Consider the following 26,502-nt stretch of genomic DNA (forward strand, 5'->3'; position numbering starts at 1 on the left):
GCGAGAAGCCAGCGGAGCGTGGGAGCCGGGGCCGGGGCCCTGGGCGGCTCCGACTCGGAGCGGGCGCGTGTGCGGCGTGCCGGGCGCGCAGGGCTGTAGGGTGGGTGGACGCGGGGTTTTCGCGCAGACCCGAGGCCGACTGGGAGCGCCGTCCCTGGGCCCGTCCCGCGTGGGCTTGGGGCCCACCTCGCTCCGGCCCGCGGCCCTGCGCTCCCCGAGGCCCTTCCGCTGTCCTTCCTGCTGACACCTGGGCCGCGCCGCACCTTCCGACCGCCGCCCGCCTCTCCCTCGCTCCTTGGGCTCCTCGGCGCGGACCTCCACCTGCCTCTCCGAGGGAAGCCGCCCTGCCGGCGTCCCCGTCCCCACCAGCGATGATTTCCATTACCTTCTTTACTAAGCTCTCAGCTTGGGCGTTGGTGACCCGTTTCTTCCTTTCTAGCACTTCTTTTTCTCACGCCCGTTGGCACTTTGTCCGTGCCCTTGGCAGGCTCGTCCCTGACCCCCGAGTGCGGAGGTCTCTCGGTTCTTCGTCCTAAAGTCCTCTCTCTCGCTGTCTCTCTTCGACTGGTCCATCCAGGGCCAAGAATTCCCCACCGGGGTCCTCTTCATTTTGGGGTGATTTTGTAACGCATTGTTGTTCCAGAGTCTTGATTCTGTTGTCTTTGGGATGGTGATTCTCAAACTCTGCGGTGAAGGTTTTAAAATGTACAAAAAGTCACCCATTGACACTTGTAAAGCACAGTAAAAGTGGACAACTAGAAAAATAAGTTCAAAAAGTAAAGGAAAAGTTTTTTATTAGATTCACCAGATGTAAAATTGTTGCGTCGGATTGCAATAAAAGCTTCTTAATGCTTATTCTTGTTTTTGTGTGTGTGTGTGTGTATAACTCATAATTGAACTAGTAACAAGTATAGTCTGTAGACCACATTTTGAGTAGCACTGTTCAGTACTTTTTCTCTTGAGTTTCTCAAAGGTACCTCAGGACTAATTTCATGATCCCCTATTTCCTCCAACAGAGCAAACTCTAGCCCTGTTCATTTTTTACTATTACAAAATCCCTAAACCTTTGAATCATCCCTTCTCACATCTCCTGAGATGCGGTCACCTCCTAGTCCTGTTTGCCACACGTTTTCCTCTTCACTCCATTCCCACTGCTTTCACCTCAGTCTTGGGTACCGTTTCTCACCTGGACTGATATCATAGCCTTTTGGCCAATCTCCCTGTTCTAATTTCACTCCCTTTCTTACTCCTTTTCCATTCTGTAGCTAGAATGATTTTTTAGAATTTTTAATTATTCTAGTTGTACATGGACACAATATATTTATTTTATTGTGGTGCTGAGGATCTAACCCAGTGCCTCACATGTACTAGGCAAGTGCTCTTCCCTTGAATTTTACTCCCACCCTAGAATGATCTTTTAAAATGGAGATTCTGTTATGACCCTGCTTTTCATCCCTCGCCATGCTCCCATAGCCATCAGGGTGATGACCAGCATGGTAACACACACTGCTCTGGGTGGTTTGTCCTTCCTCACGGGGCCCCCTTGTCTCCACCACTCTGCCTGTACTCTGGAGGATGCCCCATACTCCTCTGTGCCCAGGACATCTATATGCGCTGTATTCTTTGCTGAGAATGATTTTTTTCTTCATTTAGTTATTTCCTACTTTTCCTTCAGATCTGAATTTAACATTATTTCTTTTGAGGTCAGATCTCACATTATAGACTCTACTAGCACTCTTGTCATTCTTCTGTCGTATTAACCTTAGTTTGGAATATAGTTATTCATTGATTATGAGATAACTATCTCCTGCTAGATTATGAACTGAGGGAAGGATTTGTGAACAGCAGTGCCTATTATGGGAGTAGGGATGTGGCTGAGTGAGTGGTAGACCACTTGCCTAGCATACACATGGTTGTGGGTTCGATTCCAGCACCACCAAAAGAAGAAAAAGAGTACCTATTATAGTGTCTGCCATATGTAGTAGGCAAGAGTACATATTTGCTGAATGAATGCAATGGTTGTTTGAGATTATCTTTAAAGTGAATCTAACAAGGTGCTTAATAAGTGTGAATGAGGAAAGTGTATGTTGAGATAACATTTGAAGTAATGAGGACTGGGGAAGAGTGTTTTTGTGGACAGCTTGAGATTTGGATGATGTAAGCAGGGAATTACAATGGCAAGTTTTTGGAAAAAGAGGCCATGGATGGGAATTTGAACATGGACTACATAGATAGGGAGGTGTGGAGATTTTAGGGAAGCCTGTGGTTTTTCCAACCTGGGGTATGTAGGTGGGAAATGGAAGCTTAACCTAATGCTTTAGAGCCAGGTAGATATACCCGTTCTCAGTTGAGGCCAAGGTTAATTCAGCTTAGAATCTGATCAACAGAAAGTAGACTCTGTTGCAAGTATGTTTAGTTTTGTTTTTGTTTATTTTTTTGTGAGTCAGATAGCTTTATTTGATTGTTTTTGTTTTTGTGGTGCTGGGTATTGAATCCAGGACCTCAGTCATGCTAGGCAAGCTCTCTACTACTGGGCTATATCTCCCGCTCATCAAACAGCTTTATTTGAATGGTGGGGACCATTAAGCCTTCCTACCCACCCCCAAGGTCCTGGTGGTATTGAACTTGGGGTGACCAGATGCCAGATGGAAGGAAAGTGCATGCTCCCAAGACTGGTGATATATGTTTAGTTTTTAATGAAATTAGCATTGTCTCAAAGAACTTTTGACTGGAGAGAATTTTGGATGCAGAATATTTATCATTTGAAAATAGAAACCAAAAAAAATAAATCAGGAAAAAAAATTCTCTTTTTAAAAATTAATACTTTTTAGTTAACACTCATATGTTGCTAGTAGACAGATATTCAGAAGGATTTGGTTTTAAATTGGTTATAAGGAGGGTTGGGGCAGTGTTTTCTCCAGGGTGAGTACAGGATTCTTGTGTACTGTAGAGGAAACCTTGCCTTAACTTTAGTTAAAAACTAGTACAAAATTAATTTTCTCTTTGTTCACAGTGGATAGCAAAGTCCCTAAAACATTCCAGAACTCCCTTGTTCATCTTGGACTCAGCACCATGAAGTCTGCAAACATATGTATAGGTCGACCAGTATTGCTTACCAGTTTGGATGGAAAGCAAGAGGTAAGTAAGAGTTCTTTTCATTTTCTTAGTTTGAAATTATTTGAGATATTTCTGATTTTGACTACAATACAGGGAGAAGTTAATTAAAAGTACATTTAAAAAAATTCCCGTGTAGGGCTGGGGTTGTTGCTCAGTGGTAGAGGACTTGCCTAGCATGTGTGAGGCACTGGGTTCTATCCTCAGCACCACATAAAAATAAATTAAGTTCTAAAATAATTTTTAAAAAATTCACATGTATGTAAACTCCTCCTTTCTTTGATCTCTACAGCTATCCTGGGAATAGTAGCCCCTAAAATGTCACGTAGAGAGATCTTTTCCTCAGGGATGTAGTGACACAGACCTTTTTTGGCTGTTTCTCCCGGCCTGTTACATTTCTCTGCAGAAATATTATTTTGGGATAAGAAGAGGGCCTGGGTTCTCCTTGCTGCCACTCAGCATTCCTAAGCCCAGAACCTTTCTTGGCTTTTTAGTAGCTTGGTTTTATCTCTTGCTGCTAGCCCGTGCCTCTGTTGGGGCTTCTTTTCTTGCTTCTCTCATCTGTAGGGGATCTTCTGGAAATGTTTTAAAATCTCTTGTCTGCTGATAGCATCCTTCTCATTCTTTTCATTGTTCTGGGCTTATGTTGTACTTTCAGGCCCTTTGCTATGTCTTGTGGAAGAGAGGACTATAAATATATGAGCTCCAGCCAGGAATTTTTGCTCCTCCTTTAAACATTTAAATTGATGAAATCCAGGTTTTGATAAAACTCTTGTCCCATGTCTTGGTACTTCCTTGATGTAGTTTAAGTTCAACTTGGATTACGTTAAAAAATTCTCTTGCTTTTAATATTTTTCACATTTTCTTTTTATTACCTGTTAATGTCTTTCTCTTATTTTCTAAATTTACCTTTCGTTTCTTCCACCATCTCACTGAGAGCTCGCTCCTGATCTTCACAAAAAGATGCAATATTATTTATCAAAATAACTTCGTTTTGGTGATCCTGTGTAGTATTTTATTATATTTGTAAATGCAGTTTATCCTATTGCAATTCGTACCATATTGTAAAGACTTTGGTATAAGACTGTGTTTGCAGATTCATGTCCTTAGCTATGCTTTGTGTTCTGCCTTATAAATTGATGGTATTCTATGAAAATTTATCTTCTTGCTTCCTCTCTTTCTGGGCAGGTCTATACAGCCTGGCCAGTGGCAGGATTTCCTGGAGGCAAGGTTGGCCTGAGTGAAGTGGCACAGAAGAATGTAGGTGTGAGGGCTGGCGATGCCATCCGGGTCCAGCCTCTTGTGGGCGCTGTACTGCAGGCACAGGAGATGGACTTGGCACTGAGGTTTGATTCTTTTTTTTTTTTTCTCTTTTATTCTTTTTAACCCCGCTTTGGTGTCTGTGGATCAGTGCTGCTTAGTAGAAATACAAGAGTCACAAACATAAGCCACATATGTAATTTTGTGTTTTCTAGTAGCCACATTCAAAGAGTAAAGAGAAACAGATGAAATAAATCATAATGGTATATTTTATTGAACCATTATATATAAACTCTTATTTTAATGTATAATAGTTATACATTAAAAAAACGACAATACGATATTCTGTCATTTTTTTCAAAACCAAGTCTTCAAAATTCAGTGTGTTATAAACTTACAGCACTTCTCAATTTGGATTAGCCACGTTTTAAGTACTCAGTGGCCACATGTAGGGAGTGGCTATTGACCTGTATGAGGCAGCACAAGTTAAATGAGCATTATGTAGTTTAGGGACTAGGGGCTCATGTTCCATTATTAGAGCATACCCTGACATTTTGGATCAAAAACATTATTGCTGAATTTTTAGCAGTGCTTTTCATTTTGGCTTGGAGTATAGTCAGGGCTTTTAATGTTTCTTATAAGTTGTAAAGAAAGGAGTAGCTAACTGTGAGAAGAAAAAAAAAATAAGTTTTAAGATTGCTCAAGTAAAGAACCTGATCACATATTTTAACTCATTGATTATTCATTTTAGTAAACAGAGGGTTATTACTAGAGTTTTTTTTTTTTTTTTTTTTTTGGTGCTGGGGATCGAACCCAGGGCCTTAGTGCTTACAAGGCAAGCACTCTACCAACTGAGCTATCTCCCCAGCCCCTAGAGTTTTAAATAGTCATTCAACAAAGGCTAATGTTTGATTCAGCCTAACAGTAAAGTATATCATCTATCCTTTTGAATATTCTGTATCTAATAGGATTTTGACTTAGTTTATACATACAAGTTTGATTAAAATTCATTTTTAAAAAGCACCTTTTGACATTTTTCACCTTAGTAATAATTTTAAGAATGTGTTTATATGGCTAACAAAACATTTCTGAGTTTTAAATTTCTTTTTTTCGGACGGTGGTACTGGGGAATTGAACCTAGGGGCACTTAACCACTGAACTTCACTCACACCCTGGTTTACTTTTTATTTTAAGACAGGGTATTGGTAAGTTGCTTAGGGCCTTGCTAAGTACTGAGGCTGATTTTGAACCTAGGATCTTCTTGCCTCAGCCTCCCAAGCTGCTGGGATTACAGGCTTCTCTTAGATTCTGAGCTTGAGTTTTGGCACATTTTTTTTCCTTTAAAAGCAAAGCATTTTCAAAGCCTATGATAAGTTTAGTGAACATTAAAAAGCAGAAAGGAAAGACAGCATATGCTGACCACCAGCTTTATACCAGATGCTTTGTGTATATTGCAAACATATGTGCTTACATTGCCCTCACTTAACACCTTGCAAAGCATCCATATTTATCCTGTTTTAACAGATGAGGAAATGGGCTCCATGAGGGGAATTAACTTGCCTAATATTTCATGGGATAGTTGGTATTACTGCCTAAAGTAGATTAATCATCAGGTCATGGCTTAAAATTGTGCTCCGTTCCTCAGTGATCAGGTAAACTGGAATTAGCCTTGATTGTGATGATCTACAGTCTAGCCTGACCTCTTGAGGGCAGCAGTGTTAGGTGAATAATGAGTACCTATTATAGAAGCCTGTATATTTTTTAAATGGAATCTTGGTTTTTAAAATTTTATTTAAAAAAAATTACATTTCAAATGAGGCTGCAGCATATAGACAAGAAAGTTAGTTTCCAGTTAGGAAAATCAGTAATTTGCATCTACTTATATTTTTAGTTGCAACTGAAAAATCATATTAATAATGTTGGAGCTCCTTCTGGTGGAAGTAATTTTATCTGCACTCATCCTTTTAGTAAAAGAAAAACTGGTTGGTTACTTTTACTCTATTTTTTACATTGTAAATACATTCTAATCAGAGTTTCATAAATAAAATACTTGGTTCAGTATTTTATTTAAGCATATAAGGAAATATATGTAATTTCCTTATTAGTTTACACATATTTGATTTCTGAAAATTCCTCCCTGTTCCCTTTTTTCCCTTTTTCATGTCATCATGTAGTCAGTTCTCTTTATTTTTATAGCAGTTATTGAAGTCACCTTGTGCACTGTTGCTGGGGGTAAGTATGTATATGTATGTGCATATTTATGTAGATTGCTATTTTAAATCCTTAAAAAAACTCATTCTGGTAAGAGTCTGTTTTCCTTATGTTACAAGAGAGGAGGGGAGGATTGGAAATGTTAAGGGATTTGCCTGAGACTGCCCCACAACTGGTATACTGGGATTCAGACTCCTTACAGTGCAGTGTAGTTGAATCATTCCTTCTACCAGTCACCAGCAGATCTGGTCAGCTGTTGGTTGGTCTCTTGTAGTGCTTACACATGGAGGAGGAAGAAAATACTAATGTTTTGAAAACTGTCCAAGAGAAGGCTTCTTTGGAAGTGCAGCAATATTCAGGTGTGCCTACTTCCTGCATTTAAACAAGCATTTAAACACCTGGACGATACCTTTGACAATAGAAAGAAGAGGGTCTCATTTTTTTCCTTAGTCATGTCCTTTATCCAGAATAGATTTTCATTGCAGTTATCACTTACTTTTCCCTCTTCGGGTAATGTACTATAGGATTTAGTTTTCTTAAACAGGTAATTTATAAATTATACAATAGGGTTGAAGTTGGTTGTGAAGAAAAGCCTCTTTCCAAGGTAGGTAAGTTCAGGAAGGGAGTAGATAGTTTAGGCTGGTGTTTTTCACAAGTGTGGTGCTCGAGCGCATGCACACATGTACACACATACCGATGTTATTAGTGATTATTTTACACCCCCCCAAGAAGTTGTGCACACGTGTGTATACACGTGTGTATGTAGTTATGTATGTATGTATATATGTGCATATGATAAATTAACGTTTTACAAAGCATTTACCCTATGTGCAGTGTTCCGACATTTATTCTAATAAAGTACTTGATGGGACTGACTGAAATGAGCTTATGATGCTCTAATGGATCGTATATTTTGAAGAACATTGATTTAGGTCATTAAGGCACCAAAATGCAAATATTTTCTGACTGTAGGAATTATCTGAAAATTTTAAGTTGTTCCAAAATTGTATAATTCATTCATTTTCAGTTTGCAAATTTATTATTTTGATGAAGTTTGTATTACAAACTTAAAATGACATTTACACAATTGTAATAGTCATTTTATTCCACAGTTTAGCTTCTGGTGTACCTAATACTGATTTTTGTCCCTCTCTCCTCTTTATAGTGACAAAGATAGGGAAATCAACGAAGAAGAACTGACTTCTTGTATTCTGAGAAAACTAGGTAAGACAAGTATTTTAAATTGTTTTCTTAAACAGTTTTAAGTGCAGCTCAGCAGCAAATGAGTGTTTTTTGAGGTCTTGCAGACATAGTTTTCTTCAAAATAGATTAGAAAATATTCCCTCAATGAAGTAACTTCCTTTTGAAGCAGAGATGTCTTACTTCCCAGTAAATGGATTGAAAATTGAGCAGTGGAGAAAATAAATGTTTGGTTTGTGGACAGAGTCAAGGGCAGAGCACTTTAACCATAGGACATGGACTTCTGGCTGTTTGTTGATAGGATCTTAGATCCATGGAGTGTGGAGAATTTGAGTCATCTTTTCTGTCTCCAGCTGGTTCTATGTCATAGGGGAATATTAGGTTCTCTGATTTTTTTTTTCAGTGCTGGGAATTGAACCCAGGATCTCATATAGGATAGGCAATTGTTCAACCACTAAGCTTACCTCCCCAGTCTTTTTTTTTTTTTTTGGCAACAGGGTCTCACTAAGTTGCCTAAGTCGTTCTCATTCTTGTGATCTTTCTGCCTCAGCCTTCACAGTAGTTGGCATTACAGGTGTGTACCACCACACCTGGCTGGTCTTCTCTTTTTCATGACAGAAGTGACTTTATTAATACTCCAGCTTTGATTTAGTCTTTTCAGTCAGTTTTGTTAATAACAGGTAAGTGAAAGCATTGAACCCGTGAAAAACTGTGTTAATGTGTATTTGATAAATTGTTTTCTAGATGGCAAGATTGTTTTACCAGGCAACTTTCTATATTGTACCTTCTATGGACGACTTTGCAAGTTACAAGTTTTGCAAGTGAAAGGAGCAGATGGCATGGTATTGGGAAGGCCTCCGAGTGATTCTGACACTGGTGCCCAGGGAATGGCCTCTGAACAATCAAGCTTGGAAACCAGTAACCTGGATATGTCCTTCCAGCTAAGCCAATTACATCTGGAAGAGCCCCAGAGCCCAGCATCAAGAAGTACTCCTTGCAAACTCGTTGATGATGGATTTATGAATAAAGCCAATGACATTTCGTTGGATGTTACACAGAGTTTTGGGGATGGCAGTGGACTTGACCTAGAGGAAAGCACAGCTCCTAAATGTAGTTTTGAGTATTCCAGAGAAGGAAATAAGCAGGTTATCAATGAAGAGAGACTGTTAAAATCAACCAGCATTGGAGGGAAATGCAATACTGATACTTTTTATTTTATTTCTTCTACAACAAGAATCAATCTTAGAAAGATTTGTACAAATTCAAAAGAGCAAGACAACCCATTCAAAGTAACCTATGACATGATAGGAGGTTTAAGCAGTCAGCTGAAAGCAATTAGAGAAATAATTGAATTGCCTCTTAAACAGCCTGAACTTTTCAAGAGTTATGGTATGATATCTTCAATTTATTGTACCTAGAAGTGTTAAATTCAAACTAAAAAGCAATTGACTAATTCCAGTTATCTACTGAATGCTTGCTCTCTTTATGTGTCTTTAGTTCCTGAATGATAGTTATGGTAAGAGGTGTTAACTGCCTTGGGAGATACCATGCAATGAGCCATTCTGTATGCTTTGGTCTCTAGGTTGTGATGTGTGTTAGGGACAGTCTTGTGTCTTCTAATAGCATATATCCACAGTTGCTTCTATTGAATCTATAGTAAATATGCTAGATCAACTGTAAAGGTGAAAGAAATAAATTATACATTCACATAGGTGGGATAAAATTTCTTTGTTAGAAAATGTAACTGTGTGCTGATTCTTTTGCATTAAGACAAGTACTTAAGGGTTGAAACAAGTTAAGCTACTGACTTGACTCCTTGAAAACTCAGGTACCTCTTCCTGATTGCTCCCCAGATCCTTTGTATGTATTTGGTGTGCGCTGCTCTGTTTATTCCTTTTTATGAATTTTTATATATTTAAAATTAATCCATGGACTCAGGTGTGGCGGTGCGTGCTGCTACATGGGAGGCTGAGGCAGGAGGATCACAAGTTTGAGAACTTTCTCAGCAATTTAGTGAGACTGTCTCAAAATAAAAAAATAGAAAAGACTGGGGATGTAGGTCAGTGATGAAGCACCCCTGTATTCAGTACAAAACAAAAACAAAAAACAAACACCCAACCCTTGGTTTTATATTTTCCTAGTAATGTTTAACCTCTCCAAGATCATAATAGGAAGGAAATTGGTATTGATGGCTTGCTGCTCTGTGGGATAAGGTATGACAATGTGTGTCCAGTTTTTTATCAGTATACTTCCCTTGCTCTGTGGTCTGTAGAGAAAAGAGATATCATTGCTGGTGATCAGTATTTGGTATAGTTAATACATCTTTTTGAGGGAGTGGGGGAGGCCTGACTTTAATTTTGTGATGCTGGATAAATTTACATTTGTAGCTTATGTTTGAAGAATATGACAGTCTTCATGAGAGTCTTAGTGATGCTGAATTCAGTGTTCATTTTTTTCTTGTAGGAATTCCAGCTCCTAGAGGAGTTTTACTTTATGGTCCTCCAGGTACTGGGAAGACAATGATTGCCAGGGCTATTGCTAATGAAGTTGGAGCCTATGTTTCTGTAATTAATGGTCCTGAAATTATAAGCAAGTAGGTGCAAGGCTTGATAAAGTAAATAATAATGTTACTAAGTATACTTCTCCACTGTAGCCTTTAAAAGCAGCAGCATGGGCTGGGCACAGTGGCACATGCCTGTAATCTCAGTGGTTCTGGAGGCTGAGGCAGGAGGACCACAAGTTCAAAGGCAGTCTCAGAAACTTGGAGGGGCCCTAAGCAACTTTGCAAGTCCCTGTCAAAATAAGAAATAAAAAGGGATGGAGATGTGGCTTAGTGAAGTGCCTCTGGGTTCAAATCCTGGTACAAAAAAAAAAAAAAAAAAAAAAGTGGCAGCATGGTATTCTATCTGGATATTATATACCTTGGAACATTTTAAATTTGTTTTATTTATATATATAAATGTATAAAAATAAATATATACATAGACATATGCACATATGCACGTGCACATGTATGTACTGGGAATTGAACCCAGGTTGCTTTACAACTGAGCTACACCCCAGTTCTTTTTTATTTTGAGACAGGGTCTTGCTAAGTTATTGAGGATCTTGCTAAGTTGCTGAGACTGACCTCAAAATTATCCTCCTGCCTCAGTCTCCTGAGTTGCTGGGATTAGAGATGTGTGCCACTACCACACCTGGCTTGCTTTTTAATACTAATGTGTAAAAATTAAATTTGGAAAATAATTTTTGAAAGTACTTATTCTAGAACTGTTTAAAAAGTCAAAACAGCTTTTATAGACCAAGATTAAAAAAAAAAAAAAATGGTCCTTAAACATTTGTTATTTGTTACAGATTCTATGGTGAGACTGAAGCAAAGTTACGTCAGATATTTGCTGAAGCCACTCTACGGTATTTATTTATTTATTTATTTTGGGGGGAAACACAGTTTTTTGGTTTGCTTTTGTTCTGTTTAGATATATATGACAGTTTTGTTTAGATATACATAACATATTTTGGAATTAATAGTCAAAGCTATATTAAAGTGAGACAGTAGCACTTCATATAAAGCATGAAGGATAATACAAAGAATAGTGATAGTTCCAGGAATAGATTGTAGATTTAATAAAATTCTGTTTAATCTATTTCTATCTAATATTGTTTTGGAGGCTTGATGGATCGGTAATTAAGCTATAGAAAGTAGAAGAATTAAAACAGCATTTTTTGATAAGTCATGTAAATAAAAATTCTATGTGTTCCTTTAGAGTATGTAGGCATTTTTTTTAATAGACTATTTTCAAAGTATGCTTAGAACTTAGTTCTGTTATAAATTGCTTGAGCAGGACAAACCGTGTGCTCTTTAAAAGATTATATTATTCCTGAGTTCAAACTGCATTGTTGGATTGCAGTGAGTGTTAGAATGTGGTCTGTAACTTGGTCTAATTTAATATTATTCTTAATATGACTATATTTCTATCATTGTTTTGATAGTAAGCATCATATTACTGCTTTTTATAAATAACTATTTTAAAGTGTTAGAGGTGAAATAAGGATTTTATCATCCTGCTATTGAAAATTTGAGAAGACGCTTTACCTTATTTTTAGTATGTGTTTGTTGTTAGGTTGATGGTAGTTGAGGTTTCCTTGTGTGAGAGAATTCATGTCTTTTTATGGCAGAATTGGTCATCTTGAAAGTACTGTTTTCCATAGATCAAAAAAAAAAAAAAGAGGGCATTTTAGTTTATATCCTTTGGGCTTTAAACCACTCCAAGGGACAGCATCTCCACCTTCAGCTTCTCACTTGATCTGTCATAACAATTTAGGAGGCATTAGTGGGAGAGTTCTGCCTGGGCATAGATACTCATCTCAGGAGCAGTAGGCTTTTCTTAGTACTCTGCCATAACCAGGACAGTACACTAGGATGTGAGTTGATGAGTTAAAAATAATTTGGGCTGAAGTTAATATAAGGTTTTTCATCTTAACATTCTAATGCTTTTATCTATAAATATTATTAAATTTTAAATTTGACATGTTTCAGTTAAAAAATTGAAACTAAACTTTAGAATTAAATGTGAATTAGAGATTTCATGTCATGTGTTTGTTTTTAGGCACCCATCAATTATTTTTATTGATGAACTAGATGCGCTTTGCCCTAAAAGAGAAGGAGCTCAGAATGAGGTGGAAAAAAGAGTTGTGGCTTCACTCTTAACACTGATGGATGGCATTGGCTCAGTGAGTACAGTCCTAGTACTTGTACTGATTCTTTGGGGGAAGGTGGTGGTTTTTAATATACACATGGTAGCAAAAATGAATTTTCTTGATCTTTGGGTATTCCAGGATAAGGAAAAGATATCTAGCATGGGTACTAGCTTCAGTAGATTACTTGGAAATTGCTAGGACAACATAATTTGACATGTTTTCTAGCATATAAAATAACATACTCTCATGGTTTTCTTTTTTCTTTTGTGATAGGTGGTATTAACTTAACCTGAGGCAAAAATCAATAAGGAAGATTTAGCATTATATTTTAGGGGATTTTATTCAGAAATTTCATGAGTAAGTCATCTTACTTATATAAAAATTCAGACAAATAAAAGATGAGAAAATAATGGACAGAAAACATTTAGTTTTACCACTGGATTCTGTGATAAGGTATATAGTCTTGTAGTTATAAAAAAAAAGAAGGACTAATTCAGGAATGAAGAAATAGATCTCTGAGTCCTGACATCTGTTAACCATAAAAATGTATATCTTTGAGTGTTTTGTTTTGTTTTGTTTTGGTACCAGGGATTGAACCTAGGGATTCTCTACCACTGAGCTACTTCGCTAGCCCTTTTTATTTTTAATTATGTAGCAGCGTCTTTCTAGGTTGCTGAGACTGGCCTTGAACTTGTAGTCTTCTGCCTTAGCTTCCCTGAGTCTCTGGGATTACAGGCATGCACCACCACACAAAAATGTACTTCTTAGGCCAGATTATAAATAACTAAAGTTTTTAGAATCATGATATGTTAGAGCCAAAAGAAATTTTAGAAATTATGTAGTCCCTGTTCTGTGCACATTAAATAAGAGGATAATTAAAAGAATTTTACTGCCTATTAGTAGAAACTGAACATGTGGGAATAATGTGAGTGCTTGGTATTTGATCAGTCCGTTGTTACTATTAAGTAGACCACATCTCTTTGCTTATGGTTGACTATGAGTCCCACCAATGGCAGAGGTAGAGAGCTGTATTGTGATTAGAAGGACCTTGGGAGGAGTGACCTGCTGGAAGGCCCTCGTAGGGGAGGGGCTCCGTTGTCTGCTGTGGGAATAAGCTGGCTGCATGGATGGTCTTGCCTTTGGACAGGGCTGGAAATATACAACACTGATGTTTTAGTCTGAAAATATTTAAGGCCCCATATTTGTGCTCCTAAATTCATAATTCTTGAATTCACACTAGTTTATTTTCTGTTGGCACATTTAGTATAATTGATGAGTTTTGAGTTTTATTTAATTCACATTCCACTTATACTGGTCTTTGTGAAATGACTTGGTCTTCTGAGTGAAATGCTTGGTAATATCCATGGGTTACCGATCATGATGATAGTTCTTCATAAGTTGTTCTTAATTTCAGTTTCAGAGTAAAAATCCTATGTATTCAAGGGTGTCTGGATATTGGTTATATTGTCTGTATTCCCAGAAATTTAAAGATTTATAATTATAAAAAACAGTTTGTATCTGAGGAAGACTTCCTAATGGAGCCCCGTTCTCTTTGAATAACATGTACATCATCTTTGCTTGCAAATACGGGACAGGACTGCTTAAAACAATTAAATGAAACAATGATGTAATTTTATGCAATTATTTATGATAATAATATGGTTAAGATGGTAGAAGTGAGAGAAACATCCTTATAATTGATGAAGAGGTAGGTGTTGGGACGCTTTCTAGGGGAGAAGCATCTAGGCTGAACTTTGAAAAATCTGTAATAAAATTAATAAATGTATAACAAATTAATTACAAATAATAAACAGGTAATCTGAGCATAAAAGTTACGACTCAATAGCCTGGTTGATTCTATTCATTCTTATCTACATCTACATAACAGTGTTTGCTTCCATATATTTATTTTTTTAAACTTTTAAAAATTATGCAACTTGTTTTCATTTTTTAGGAAGGAAGTGAAGGACAGGTGTTAGTACTTGGGGCCACAAATCGCCCTCAAGCATTAGATGCTGCACTCCGAAGACCTGGAAGATTTGATAAAGAGATTGAAATTGGAGTTCCTAATGCTCAGGACCGGCTGGATATTCTCCAGAAACTACTTCAAAGGGTACCCCATTTGCTCACTGAAGCTGAACTGCTCCAGCTGGCAAATAGTGCTCATGGATATGTTGGAGCTGACTTGAAAGCCTTGTGCAATGAAGCAGGTGAGCATGATTTGCTGAGAAGAGTCTGTACCTGTGGGCTTCCTTTTAGTTTATGTATTGATAGTGTACATCTCACTTTTTATTGTTTCAGTACTGGAAATTAAACCCAGGCACACTTTACCTCTGAACTATATCCGTAGCCCTTTTTATTTATATTTACTTTGATACAGGGTCTTGCTGAATTGCTGAGGGGCTCATGATATAGCTCATGATAGATATTGCTGAGACTGGTCTTGAACTTGTGATCCTCCCGCCTTAGCCTCCTGAGTTGATGGATTTATGGTGTGCTCCTCTGTGCCAAGACATCTCATTCATTGCTTAATGAAAGTAACAATTTTTTCGAATCATAAAATACATGTTTATTGGAAAAACAGTGATTCAGAAAACTAAAAGAAAATAGAAATTACTTTCATAGCATATATCCTTCAAGTTTTTTTCTGCGTGTGCATGCACATGTATGTGTGTACACATATATATAACTATCTGCACAGGTGGCAGTATGGATGATGACAGTATTTATAGATATCATGCTGTGGAAATTAGGTAGATACATCTACAGGAAGATCACTATTTTCCTTAAGGAGCAGCTTAGTATATGTTGAAGTGCTGAGAAAGTACTCAATAATTCTATGCTGTAGAGTCTCTTTTACCATAATAATGTTTAAGGGTTGTTATTGATTGCCGACTTAAGAACTTAACCATGGAATAACTGTAGTTATTGCTGAAGTTCTAAGAACTTTAATGTTTGTACTTTTTTTTTTTTTTTAATAGTGGCATGGCACTTTTTTTTTTTTCCGTGCTGGGGATTGAACCCAGGGCCTTGTGCATGCGAGGCAAGCACTCTACCGACTGAGCTATCTCCCCAGCCCTTATTTTCTTTTATCAGAAAAATAAACCCAGGACTGGGGATATAGCTCAGTTGGTAGAGTGCTTGCCTTGTAAGCACAAGACCTTGGGTTCAATCCCCAGCACAGCAAAAAAAAAAAAAAAAAAAAAGAAAAAGAAACCCAGAATTTTCAGGATAGTGGTCCTAGGTGAGCACCAGAAAGGGGTCCTGGCTAAGGTGAGGAGGGCATTATGCTATAGGGCTTAGGGTGGGGGTAGCAGGAAGACTTTGCAGGCATCTGAGGTCCTCACAAACAATGAGCAGGGGAAAGGCCAGGCCTCAGAAGATGGTTTGGACTTGGAATCAGGGGATTCCTGCTCCCTCCTCCCCATGAACAGAACTGGTATATGAGGTGACTGTGCATCTATATGACTCTAGATCATTCATGGTCCAGGGGACCGTTAGGTGGCCATCATAGGTGTGGCAACTGCTGCCTTTACAGAGCTTGGTATACCAGGGGACCCTTAAATGGCCGACATAGCTCTGGCACCTGCTGCCTTTGCAGAACTGGCTATAACTAGCCTCCCTGGACTCCCCTAAAACCTGGAGACAGGTAGAGCCCAGTTTCCTCCCTCCTCAGATGTGGACTTCCTTGCTGGTTCACTCTCCCCTGGGACTCCAGGAGAAGTGTGGGGCTGCCTGAGGGGTCTGGGGCTGGGGGTAAGCAACCTGGGACCACAGAGGGAGGCTGTGGAACAGGAAGGGGCGTGACCCAGAGGCAGCCCTAGGGGGACATTTTGTCCAGCTGGGAGTAACAAACAACTGACAAACTGCTGCTTGGGTAGAGAATAGAGAAAGGCACAGTGGGTTCTCTAGGCCTTCCCTGTACAGCCACCCTGCACCCTGCAGCTCTCCCTGGTCTGGGGACCCAGACAACCACCCTGTCAGTACCTCCAGCGGGGCAGAGCCCCGAGGGGTGGGTGGCAGTCCCGGGTTTACCACCCCTGTGTTTGCAGTTTTTCAGAATAATTTTAGTTATGGAAAATTCAGGAAAGTTTATTTTTTGGTGTGATACTGAGGATTGAACCCAAGGGTCCTTTACCACAAATTGGGACAGTTTTAATAAGTTGTTCAAAGATGCAGTATTTGATCCCATAAGAATTTATTGGAAAAAAAGAAAGTGAGTTTTTGTTGGTTTGAAAAGGTTGTATTTATTTTCTAGTAACTTTTAAAGTTACTAGATGATATAAAAGCCTGATAGGTTTGCCAGTAATCTAGGTTCCTTAAATATGTTTTTTTTTTCTCTGTGTTGGTGTATATTTTTAAGTCTTCTTATACTTTGAAGGATTTTTTAAAAAAAATTTATTGGGGATTGAACCCAGGGACACTTAACCACTGAACCATAACTACAACCCTTTTATTTTTTGAGACAGGGTCTTGCTAAGTTGCTTTTTGAGGCTAAATGCCTCAAAAAGTTAGGCATTTTTTTTTTTTCCAGTTGTAGTATTCTGGTTTTCCCATTTGTGACCCAGATAATATTTTTATAAGGAACTTTAAAGAAAGCCTAATTCTTAACAGTGATGGAAGAAACTAACTTCTTGAATTGGAAACTTGGTTATTTTAGAGTGATAGTTTCAGAAATTCAGTAACCTTTTTTTTTTTTTTTTTTTTTTCTCGTGGTGCTGGGAATCAAACCCATGGCCTTGTGTTTGCAAGGCAAGCACTTTACGGACTGAGCTGTCTCCCCAACCCAGAAATTTAGTAACTTTTATCTCCAGGTCATTGATTGATAGTTGTTCAAGTTAGTGACTTTGAAGACCCTTCCATTAGTCCGTTCAGTCTTTATCTGAACTGATGGGTGTATGAGAAGAGGTTAAAGAAGGTAGACATGTAGGAAAAGAAAACTGGGGAGAAATATTTAGGAGTTTTTGAATACTAACTCTTAATGGAGAATATCAGTTGTATTTCACTTTTCCTTAATTATTACCATAATTCCAGTCTAGAGGACTAATAGCTGGGGAGACTACAGTCAGTGTAGGCTACCTAGGCAAATGTTAACATCCAGCACATAATGGTCCAGGACTAGGCCCCTGTCTGTACAGCTTCTGTGCCGCTTCTAGCTTCCTGGGTGGGCCTGGGTTAGAACTAACTTTTAAGGGACCAAGATACAGATGTGTCAGCAGGCTACTTTGCTTTTTTAATTGTCAGGTGATATCCAAGAGTCCGAATTACTGTGTATAACTGTTGCTTTGGACCTACCCATAGCATCTAGCCAAGGAGTCAATCTTCAACATAGTTTAGCAGATGTGTTTTGACTTTCTAATATATTTCATGCACTGTAGAAAACTGAGATTCTTGCTTTCCAGAAACAGTCTGATAAAAAAGAGATTTGTAATCTATTAATACACTATTGAATACTCATAAAAATATGGAAAACATTGACTTTTTCAGTGGGAAAGGAATTGCTAGGGTTAATAGAAAAAATGACTTCTGAGAAGAAGTTAAAGAAAAGGTAGTTTATGGGCAAGTGAGGGAGAAGATATGAAAGGGAAAACATTGAGACTCAGAGATCTCACAGCTAGTGTGTGGCAGGGATGGGATTTAGACCCAAAGTCATCTTTAACCCTGTGTTCTTTATCCAGATTAAATAATAAAACATTTTTCAGAGTGGTATAGGGCTTTATGATTACTATTAGCCTGAAAAACTAATTTATAAAGGAGATGATATCTAGGTATTTTCTGATCTTCTATCTTTTTTTTTTTTTTTTTCTGTAAACTAATCGTTTCCCCCTAGTCCAGCAATGATTCAGATTGTAAAAAAGTAGTTTTTAGAAAGATTGGTGGTATAGCGTCCATAAGGGAAGATATGTGTGATTTTGTGTGTACTACCATGAATACGTGTGTGTAGAGTTATTGGTATTATTCACTTAACTTTAGAGCAGAAAAAATTTGAGAATAGTATGCCAGAATATTTTTCAAGGAATTTTTCCAAAGGAGCAGGGTGTTACAGTGGAGAAAAAGTTTTGAGGTACGATTGGACAGATTTGCTTTTAAAATGAGGCTTGTGATCTTAGGCAAGTTCTGTGCTTTACCCGAGCTTTAGTTTTCTCCATTTGTAAATAGAAGGGTTGGGGTACATGATATTTTAGTGCCATAAAGGCTATGGCATATATAAGAGCTATAAAAGCTGTGGCATTCCCTGTTCTTAAGGACAAACAAAATGAACAAAATAAAAAGGAGGAAGAGGATAGAAAGAATTAGTAGAGAGGAAGGGAGAAATAAAAGAAATACCCAGGCTACTTGCTGAGTTTACCCTGGCCACATTGGCTTCTTACCTACAGATGGCCTTTCCTCCCTTTGTGGGCAGGTCTTTTGTAGAACAAGTTCTGAGTGCTGTGTAATCCCAGAAAGGTGGGACAGTGAGACTGCCTTGAAGAACTTCTGTGATTTTCCTGAACATTTCCAGTCTGTTTTTATGTTCTCACTGACAGATTCCTCAGCTTTGGCCCTGCTTCTGGACTTAAACCATGTTCTCTTTAAATTGTGCTTTTTCGGAGACTTTCCTTTGTTTGCTTGTGTGCTGTGCCTGGTAGAGTGCTAGTGTCCACTGGCACATCTGGGTGATGAAGGCACCAACACCAGGTTCGTAAGTTGGGACTGAACAACTCTCCATCTCTAGGAGATCTGTCTCTAGTTGTGTAAGTGCATTATGTCTCTCTGTTTTTCATTCTTCCTCACAGGGAAGGGTTATTTAACATGTTCTTAATTCAGGATGGATCACTTGGAGCATATCAGAATGAACTGTAGTACTTACTAAAACAGATTGCTGAGCCCCATCTCCAGAGTTTCTGATTCAGTGGGACTGGGTTGGTATCAGATTTTCTGTCAAGTTCCCAGGTGGTGTTGCTGCTGCTGCTGCTGGTCTGGGGAACCCCATTTTGAAAGCCCTTGACCTATGTGTAGGATGTTGGCTCTTAAGTCTCATCATGCATCAGGCTTACCTAGGAAGTGACACAGCACACTCATCTCACATCGCATCACATTCCCATTCCAGACTTACTTGGGTAAGGGAGGTAGGAAACTGGACTCAGGATTTATGTTTCCTGAATGATTTTGAGGCAGCCAGTCTTGCCCTTGCTGTGAACAGGCATTTGAGTCATTAATTTAGGTTAGTGGTTATCCAGCTGAAACACCTGTCAGAATCACTTGTGGAGCTTGTTAAATCTTAGTTCTGGCCTGGTGCAGTGGTGCACAACTATAATCCCAGTGACTCAGGAGTCTGGGGCAAGAGGATTGAAAGTTCAAAGCCAGCCTCAGCAATTTAGTGGGATGCTGTCACCAAGTAAAAAGTAAAAAGAACTGGGGATGTGACTCAGTGGTTGAGTGCCCCTGGGTTTATCCCCCAGTACCAAAAGGAAAAGAAAGAACAACTGTAAAAAACATAGTTCTGGATTATAACTCACTGATTCTGTAGGTCTAGGTGGGGCCCAAGAATTGCATTTCTAAGAAGCTTGCTGGTGATGTCCCTGCTGCTGGTTCAAGGACTACACTTCAGGAACAGCTCATCTAGACCAATCAGCTACTTGTTTTTTGAAGAGTCTCTGAAACTAACTTAAGTAACTGGATTAAAAGTAGGGAATGTAATCCTCTGACTATCTCTAATAGTGCTCAGTTTCTTTGTTCCCAGAGTCTTTCTGTGATAGTAATGTATTGTTCCAAACTATATTGTGTATCTTTTCCACTCAAGGGAAAATTAATGTCCAGGTCTGCCTTGCAGGTATGTATAGTGATTCTGAATAAAACTTTAAAATGGTAAATAATTCTGAAAGAAAAGAAAGCCACAAGCAAGGAAACAAGAATTAACAGTTCAGAATACAAATTAAAATGTGGACATGGGTTTTTTCCCTAGAGCATCTGCTTGCTTATGATTTGTGGACCTGTGTTCTTTGTGCTTTTTACGTGTTCTCTCTGTTGGTTTTCCCTCTTCCTGGACTGCTGAGGAGTGCAGGAAGCCTTGCCCTTTTTAACGAAAGTTGTGCACATATACCTACTAATATGAACTGAAAAGATTGAGAATTTCTAGAACATACAGAACCTTTTCCTGATGGTATCTGTAATCTAAATGTTATTGTTGATGTGTTAATAATACAAAATCCATGTGGTATATATGTAGATTGTGCATACATTTCCAGAGGATAGATGATTTTCAGTCTCTTGCAGTTTGCAAGAATGATACTACATTCTCAACTTTTTAGATCTCGTCTTCAAACGTAAAAGCGTAACTGTATTTTCTGAAACTTTTGACTTTTTTCCCATAGTGAATGTGAACATGCTGTCAAAATGGTCCTCATGTTGCTTGTTCAGATATAATGTTCAGTGTTGATGTTGGGTATAAGACTTATTTCCAAACGTTATAAACTTATTTTCAAACTTTAAAAAAGAACTAGAGTATGGTTTCATATGCCATGATTTGTTCAAAAACCTAGTGTTTTGTTGCTCACCTTTTTAAGCAAAGAGCAGCTTCATTTTAACATGTTTTATTTCAAAGGGACAGGCTGTTTACAAGTGATCCTCTCATACATCCTGACATTTAATGTCTGTGTGTGTATTCCTCCTGCCTTTCTAATTAATTAGTTGCATAGCCTTTTATTAATTCCCTCAAAATTTATAATGTTTTAAATTAACAGCATAGATAAGCATACTGCACTTTTTTGGAAAAACATGAAATGTTAATTATGTAGCAGTGACATGAATTACATAAACTCTGTTGAATGTTAGAAGATGCTTAGCAACAGTGTTTTCCAAATATAGGGATTTATTATAAACGTATCCTTCTAAGGCTGCCTGTGCCATTTCAGGAGAGTGAATATAAATAGAGCTTGATTTCTTCAAGAAGTGGACTTGGTCATTTTGTTTATAGTGAAAGGGAGTATTTGCTTCACATCTCTAAGAATTTATCTTTAGCATCCTTGTTGATTACACATCATTTCAACGTGTTCATACCAAATGCTTGGGCCTTGATAAGATAGCATTACAGAACAGGAAGAATTAAAACTCTTATTTAAACAATGATTTTGTCATTATGGCACTTAAATGGGTTTAGTAACAATACTGAACCTAATTACTGTAACTTTTCTTGAGATGGAAAATTTTATGTCTTGTCCAGTTTTCTGAGGTATTTATAGCTTCTTAGTCCTTCCTTACACTCCTGTGGGCTTATTTTAACAGGAATTTTTGGAGCATCTACTACATACTTAACAATGTACCTATTATAAAAGGTTCTTAGTTTCTAATATTTTTCGCCATTTAAAAAATTAAAAAAAATTCTGCCAACCAATTCTGTTAGAATTAAAATACTGATTCTTTAAAAATTCAGTATTTTATTTAGTTTTTATTTTTATATGTTGGCAGTCCTGGGGCTCAAACCCAGGGGCTTGCACATCCTAGGAAAGCACTCTACCACTGAGCTACATTCTCAGCCCTTTTAATTTTATTTTGAGTCTGGCTATGTTGCCCAGGCTGACCTTAAACTGGCAATTCTTGTGCCTCAGCCTCCTGAATAAACATTCAGTATTTTAAAGTCAATCCCAGGGAAGTAATGGGGTTTACCACAAAGCTTATGGTGAACGCTTGATCAGGCTAGCTTTACTTTGTTTGCTGAGAGACATTGGGCAAGTCATTTGAACTCTTGAGTTCATTTCCTTGTCTTAGTGGGTCATGTCCTCTCTTTCTGAGATAGAACCTCTTTAAGAGGCTTAGAAATAGAGCCTGGTGGCAGAGGCCATTCCTTGATGGGTGTCACTTCATCATTCTTTTCTTCCTTTGCTTTTGGAATACTGTTGAAACATATTTTTAAAAAATCACATCTTACGTATGGTATAGCAATTTGGACAATATTCCTGACATGAAGTATTCTTGGTTATCCTAATCAAGGGAAATTAGAGGAAATCTGATGGAATCCTCCACCTTGCTAGAGTAGTAATTTTTACTGAATCCGATCATTAGGAGCTTTTTGCCCATCTATAAGAATATGCAGACTAAGCATAGGTTTGACCTCCTTAGGGGTAGCCTCCTTGACAGAGGGACTTGCTGAATATGGGCACCATCATGCTTCCTAGGCACAGCCAGTCTTCCTCCCACCACCTGACCACCCATGTGGGTTTCCTGTAGCTGCAGCAGAGCAACAGCAGTAAGAGTACAGGCTAAGTACAGGCTAAGTAAGAGTACAGGCTAAGTAAGAGTACAGGCTAAGTACAGGCTAAGTAAGAGTACAGGCTCAGTGCTGTCCCTCTCAGTGCATTGTTGTAGTGGAAGACGTTACAGTAATTATGCAGTATAACATAAGACATTGAATTGTCCCCGTTTTGTAATTCTGAAGTGTAGTGATAGAAGGTTACAATTGTGATAGTGAGATTTTCCTGTGCATAAACATTATTGATATAAGAGGTAGAATTCTTTCGTCAGTAAAGTGGGAATTTTAATATTTTCCTATTCATTTGAAATGAATTGTGTCAGAAGACAAGGAGGTACTTTTGATTCTGTTTAAGCTCTAAATGACATATACCATTTACTTTGCTAGTGGAAAATTTTCTGGGTTGTTTTGCCAAGACTATAAAAGTGTAAAACTTGAGGAAAGGTTTTCTTTCTAATTTAACAATGACAAAAATAAAACCAGTCTATCCAAATAAGAATTATTTCTATGAGATATTCTTTTTTTTTTTTTGAATTTTTTTAGGTGAACACAATACTTTACTTTTTTATTTTTATGTGGTGTTGAGACTCAAACCCAGGGCCTCACGTGTGCTAGGGGAGTGCTCTACCACTGAGCCACAACACCAGCCACTCTGTGAGATGGTCTCAATTTCCTTTTTCCTTAACTTCCTTTATCAAATCCTGTCAGCTATTTTCAAAATTGTTCAGAATATGTCCTTTGGGGGTAATTTTTTTTTTTTAACTGCTTTCATTACCACCACTGCAGCTGAAGCCATCCACAACTCTGGGGAACACTGACATACTTCCTCCTTACTCCCTCCTGCCTCCCCTTCTCCTTATTGGTTAGTTCCCTTGTCTTATTTGCAAGTTTCTGAAGTGAGGAGAGGTGCGGGTTGGAAGTTGTCATGATTACCAGGTGACTGGGCATAGGAATGAATGAAGTCACCAGAAAAGAGTGAGTAGCTTCATTCATTCAGGAGCAGGCATGGCACTGGTGCTGAGACGACCTCCTGAGGGACAGGCTGGGATTGTGGAGTGTCGAGGGCTCTGGGGTTAGGGTGCGGGTTAGGGAGTTTCAGAGGTGGTGCTGAGGAACGCCTCCCTGTAGAGGCTGGTTTTGCTATCAAGACCTGGCCCAGGAGGCTGAGGAGTGGCTACAGAAATGAGAACCCAAAGTGAGTGGTGCCCCAGGAGAGTCGAGGGAAGCTGAAGAGAGGAGGGATTGTGACATTGGCATCAGCAGAGCGCTCAGCACTCGTCAGTCTTGCAGGCGTTGGTGCAGTTCTTCCTCGCAGATAACTAAGAGGTTGTATTTGTTTTATAGTTGAGGAAACCCTGCCAGAAAGTTAGGAAACCTTACCAAAACTACACAGGAACTAAATAGGAGCCAGGATCAAAGGTATTAGGGACCACTGTGACAGAAGGATGAATTTCTTACCTTGAAGGTCATGGGGCCTTGGAAGAGAGAAGTTGGCTCATAGATGAGGTCTTGTGTCTGGCCTCCAGATTGCAGTAACTGGAGAGATGATTGAGTGTTGAAGGAGTAGATGGCCATGCTAGGTACTTCTTAAGTGTTAACGGTGTGTTCGTTTCTGTGCCTTCCATTGAACAATGTGTATGCGCCTTTCCCCTTTGCCACCCTCCCCCTGGGGTACAATCCAGATCAGATTATACTGCTGTTTTCCTTGTTCCTCTGCTCTTACCTGTATCCTGCTTTAACCCACCTTGCTGTGGATCTTCAGTCTTATTTGGTATAAGAGTAGGACTCTTAACTTTTTGGTGAAACTCAGCATTTTAATAAGGTAAGCCAAGTAGGTACATAATTTGTTAAACTCAGCATTTTAATTAGCTGAGCCAGGTAGATACATATTTTGATGTTAAAAATGTGAAACTAAATGCTATTTTTAGCCGAGTGCAGTGGCACATGGTACTGGGGAGGCTGAGGCAGAAGGATCGAAAGTTCAAGGCCAACCTCAGCAACTTAGTGAGACTTTGTCTCCCAGGGCAGGGTATATGGCTTGGTGGTAAATTACCCCTGGGTTAAATCCTCAGTAACCAGCATCCCCCAAAAAATAAAAAATAAAAAAGTTTTTTTAAGGGAAGTTTGTTGAAACATGGACCTGGTGAAGTACATCAATCCTAATAATGTTTTGGAAGTAGAATTCCCTCTTAGAGATCATTTAGTACATTCCCTTATTTCACATTTGAGGAGAGACTGATAGATTCAAGTTCAGGCAGTTAGTGAGGTATAAGCCTTGGTCCAAGATTCAGATCTGCAGACCTGTGTGCCTTCCATGATGCCATTACTTTTAAAGGTCATTTTTAGAAGTAATAGAAGACTCAGAATCAACCTGGCTCCTGTGATTAGTTTAAGTTACAGCAATTACTTATGAATAAAGTAATACCCTCTTTGAGGGTATTCTGTTAACAAGCAGTGAGGAGAGGAACCTTTCCTGTGACTCATCAAGTGATTCTTATCACCTGTAAATAAAATTGCTATAGGAGGCTGAAAGTAGAACTCTCAAAATAAAACTGTCAGTAGAAGGAGATATTTCAGAAAGTAGAACAAATGTGGTTAATGGAAAATAGTAAATGAAATGTAAGAAAATAAGGCATCTGTTTAGGAAGTTCATCAGTTAACTAATAAACTACCAGAAAAAGAGAACCAAAAAATTGAGGAAAAGAAAACAACAACAACAACAAATTTTTTCCATAACTGGAGGACATGGGTTTCCAGGTGACAGACCAAGGACCCAAAACAATTAAAACACTTCAATCATGCTAGGTATAACACAGTGGAGGGAGTAGAAAACCCCAGATAAAACAAACCTAGAATTATTGTATTTTGAGGAAAGTACATTATAAATTCATTAGACAGATTTTTGCTATATTTTCAATTTCATGTGCATGAGTATAAGGAAATTTTATTGTTCAACTTTTTCAATTCAAATCTGACTTCCATTTGAGGTTTTATTTCTTTATATCATTTACTCCTGATCAGTTTAAGTTCATTGTTTTTTTAGGAATAATGAAGGAACTTAATAATGTTTAGCAAGCATTGAATTAAAATGATAGGATTCCATATGGGTGTGGCAATATGTGCGTGGATTGCATCTGGAACAGATTTGAAGAGTAGGAATTCAGAATAATACTCTGTCCAGAGGCAGTTATGTCTACATACCAATGTGGAGTTTGAGGGGAAGGAATCATTCGGTGGAAAGAGGGTGTTAACACCAGGCTTGCATGAGGCATTTTGTCTTTTTAACCTTTATTAAGTCTTATTTTCCATTCTTAAAACTTTAGAGAGCACTGGAAAATAAAACAATGAAAACAGAATGACACATCTATTGTTTAATTAGCCACACCTGTTTTTATTTCAAAGTTTTGTTTCTTAGGAACACAAAAATTGTGCTTCCGTATTTGTACATTTCAAAAACACTTCAAAGAGTAGAAAGGAAACATGACTTGCTCTGAGCTGGTCTCATTGATAGTGTACATGTGTTCATTTGCTCCTTTTAGTTTTCTGGTTTCTAAAAATAGGTGTATTTAAAAAAAAAATAGTTAACTTGGTGTACATCTCAGTAGGGCCTCATTAGAAATTTTCATGGCCAGTATTTTAAATTTAGCATCAAAGAATTTTGAATTATTTAAATAATTAGACAAAATATATTTTAATCTTTTTTATTTAGTAAATGACATAAGTTGTGGTCGGAGGGGATAAATTTTATTTAAAGTCATGCCTGAGCAGATCTAGACCCAAAGGGATCAAAT

The 26,502-nt window shown here is 38.2% G+C and overlaps 1 protein-coding gene across 4 annotated transcripts in view; it reads left to right on the plus strand.

Annotated features, from left to right (window-relative positions):
- Window positions 1–26,502, plus strand: part of Spata5 (spermatogenesis associated 5) — a 264,268-nt gene that overhangs the window by 1,517 nt on the left and 236,249 nt on the right. For all 4 annotated transcript variants that reach the window (XM_047566459.1, XM_047566461.1, XM_047566462.1 and 1 more), the window contains exons 2-9: window positions 3,014–3,138; window positions 4,303–4,460; window positions 7,751–7,809; window positions 8,530–9,174; window positions 10,249–10,378; window positions 11,140–11,196; window positions 12,393–12,516; window positions 14,438–14,693. In XM_047566459.1, the coding sequence (XP_047422415.1) occupies window positions 3,014–3,138; window positions 4,303–4,460; window positions 7,751–7,809; window positions 8,530–9,174; window positions 10,249–10,378; window positions 11,140–11,196; window positions 12,393–12,516; window positions 14,438–14,693 (1,554 nt within the window). The remainder of the gene's footprint in view (window positions 1–3,013; window positions 3,139–4,302; window positions 4,461–7,750; window positions 7,810–8,529; window positions 9,175–10,248; window positions 10,379–11,139; window positions 11,197–12,392; window positions 12,517–14,437; window positions 14,694–26,502) is intronic.

The sequence above is a fragment of the Sciurus carolinensis genome, chromosome 10 (genome assembly GCF_902686445.1).
Source record: "Sciurus carolinensis chromosome 10, mSciCar1.2, whole genome shotgun sequence".
NCBI lineage: Eukaryota > Metazoa > Chordata > Mammalia > Rodentia > Sciuridae > Sciurus > Sciurus carolinensis.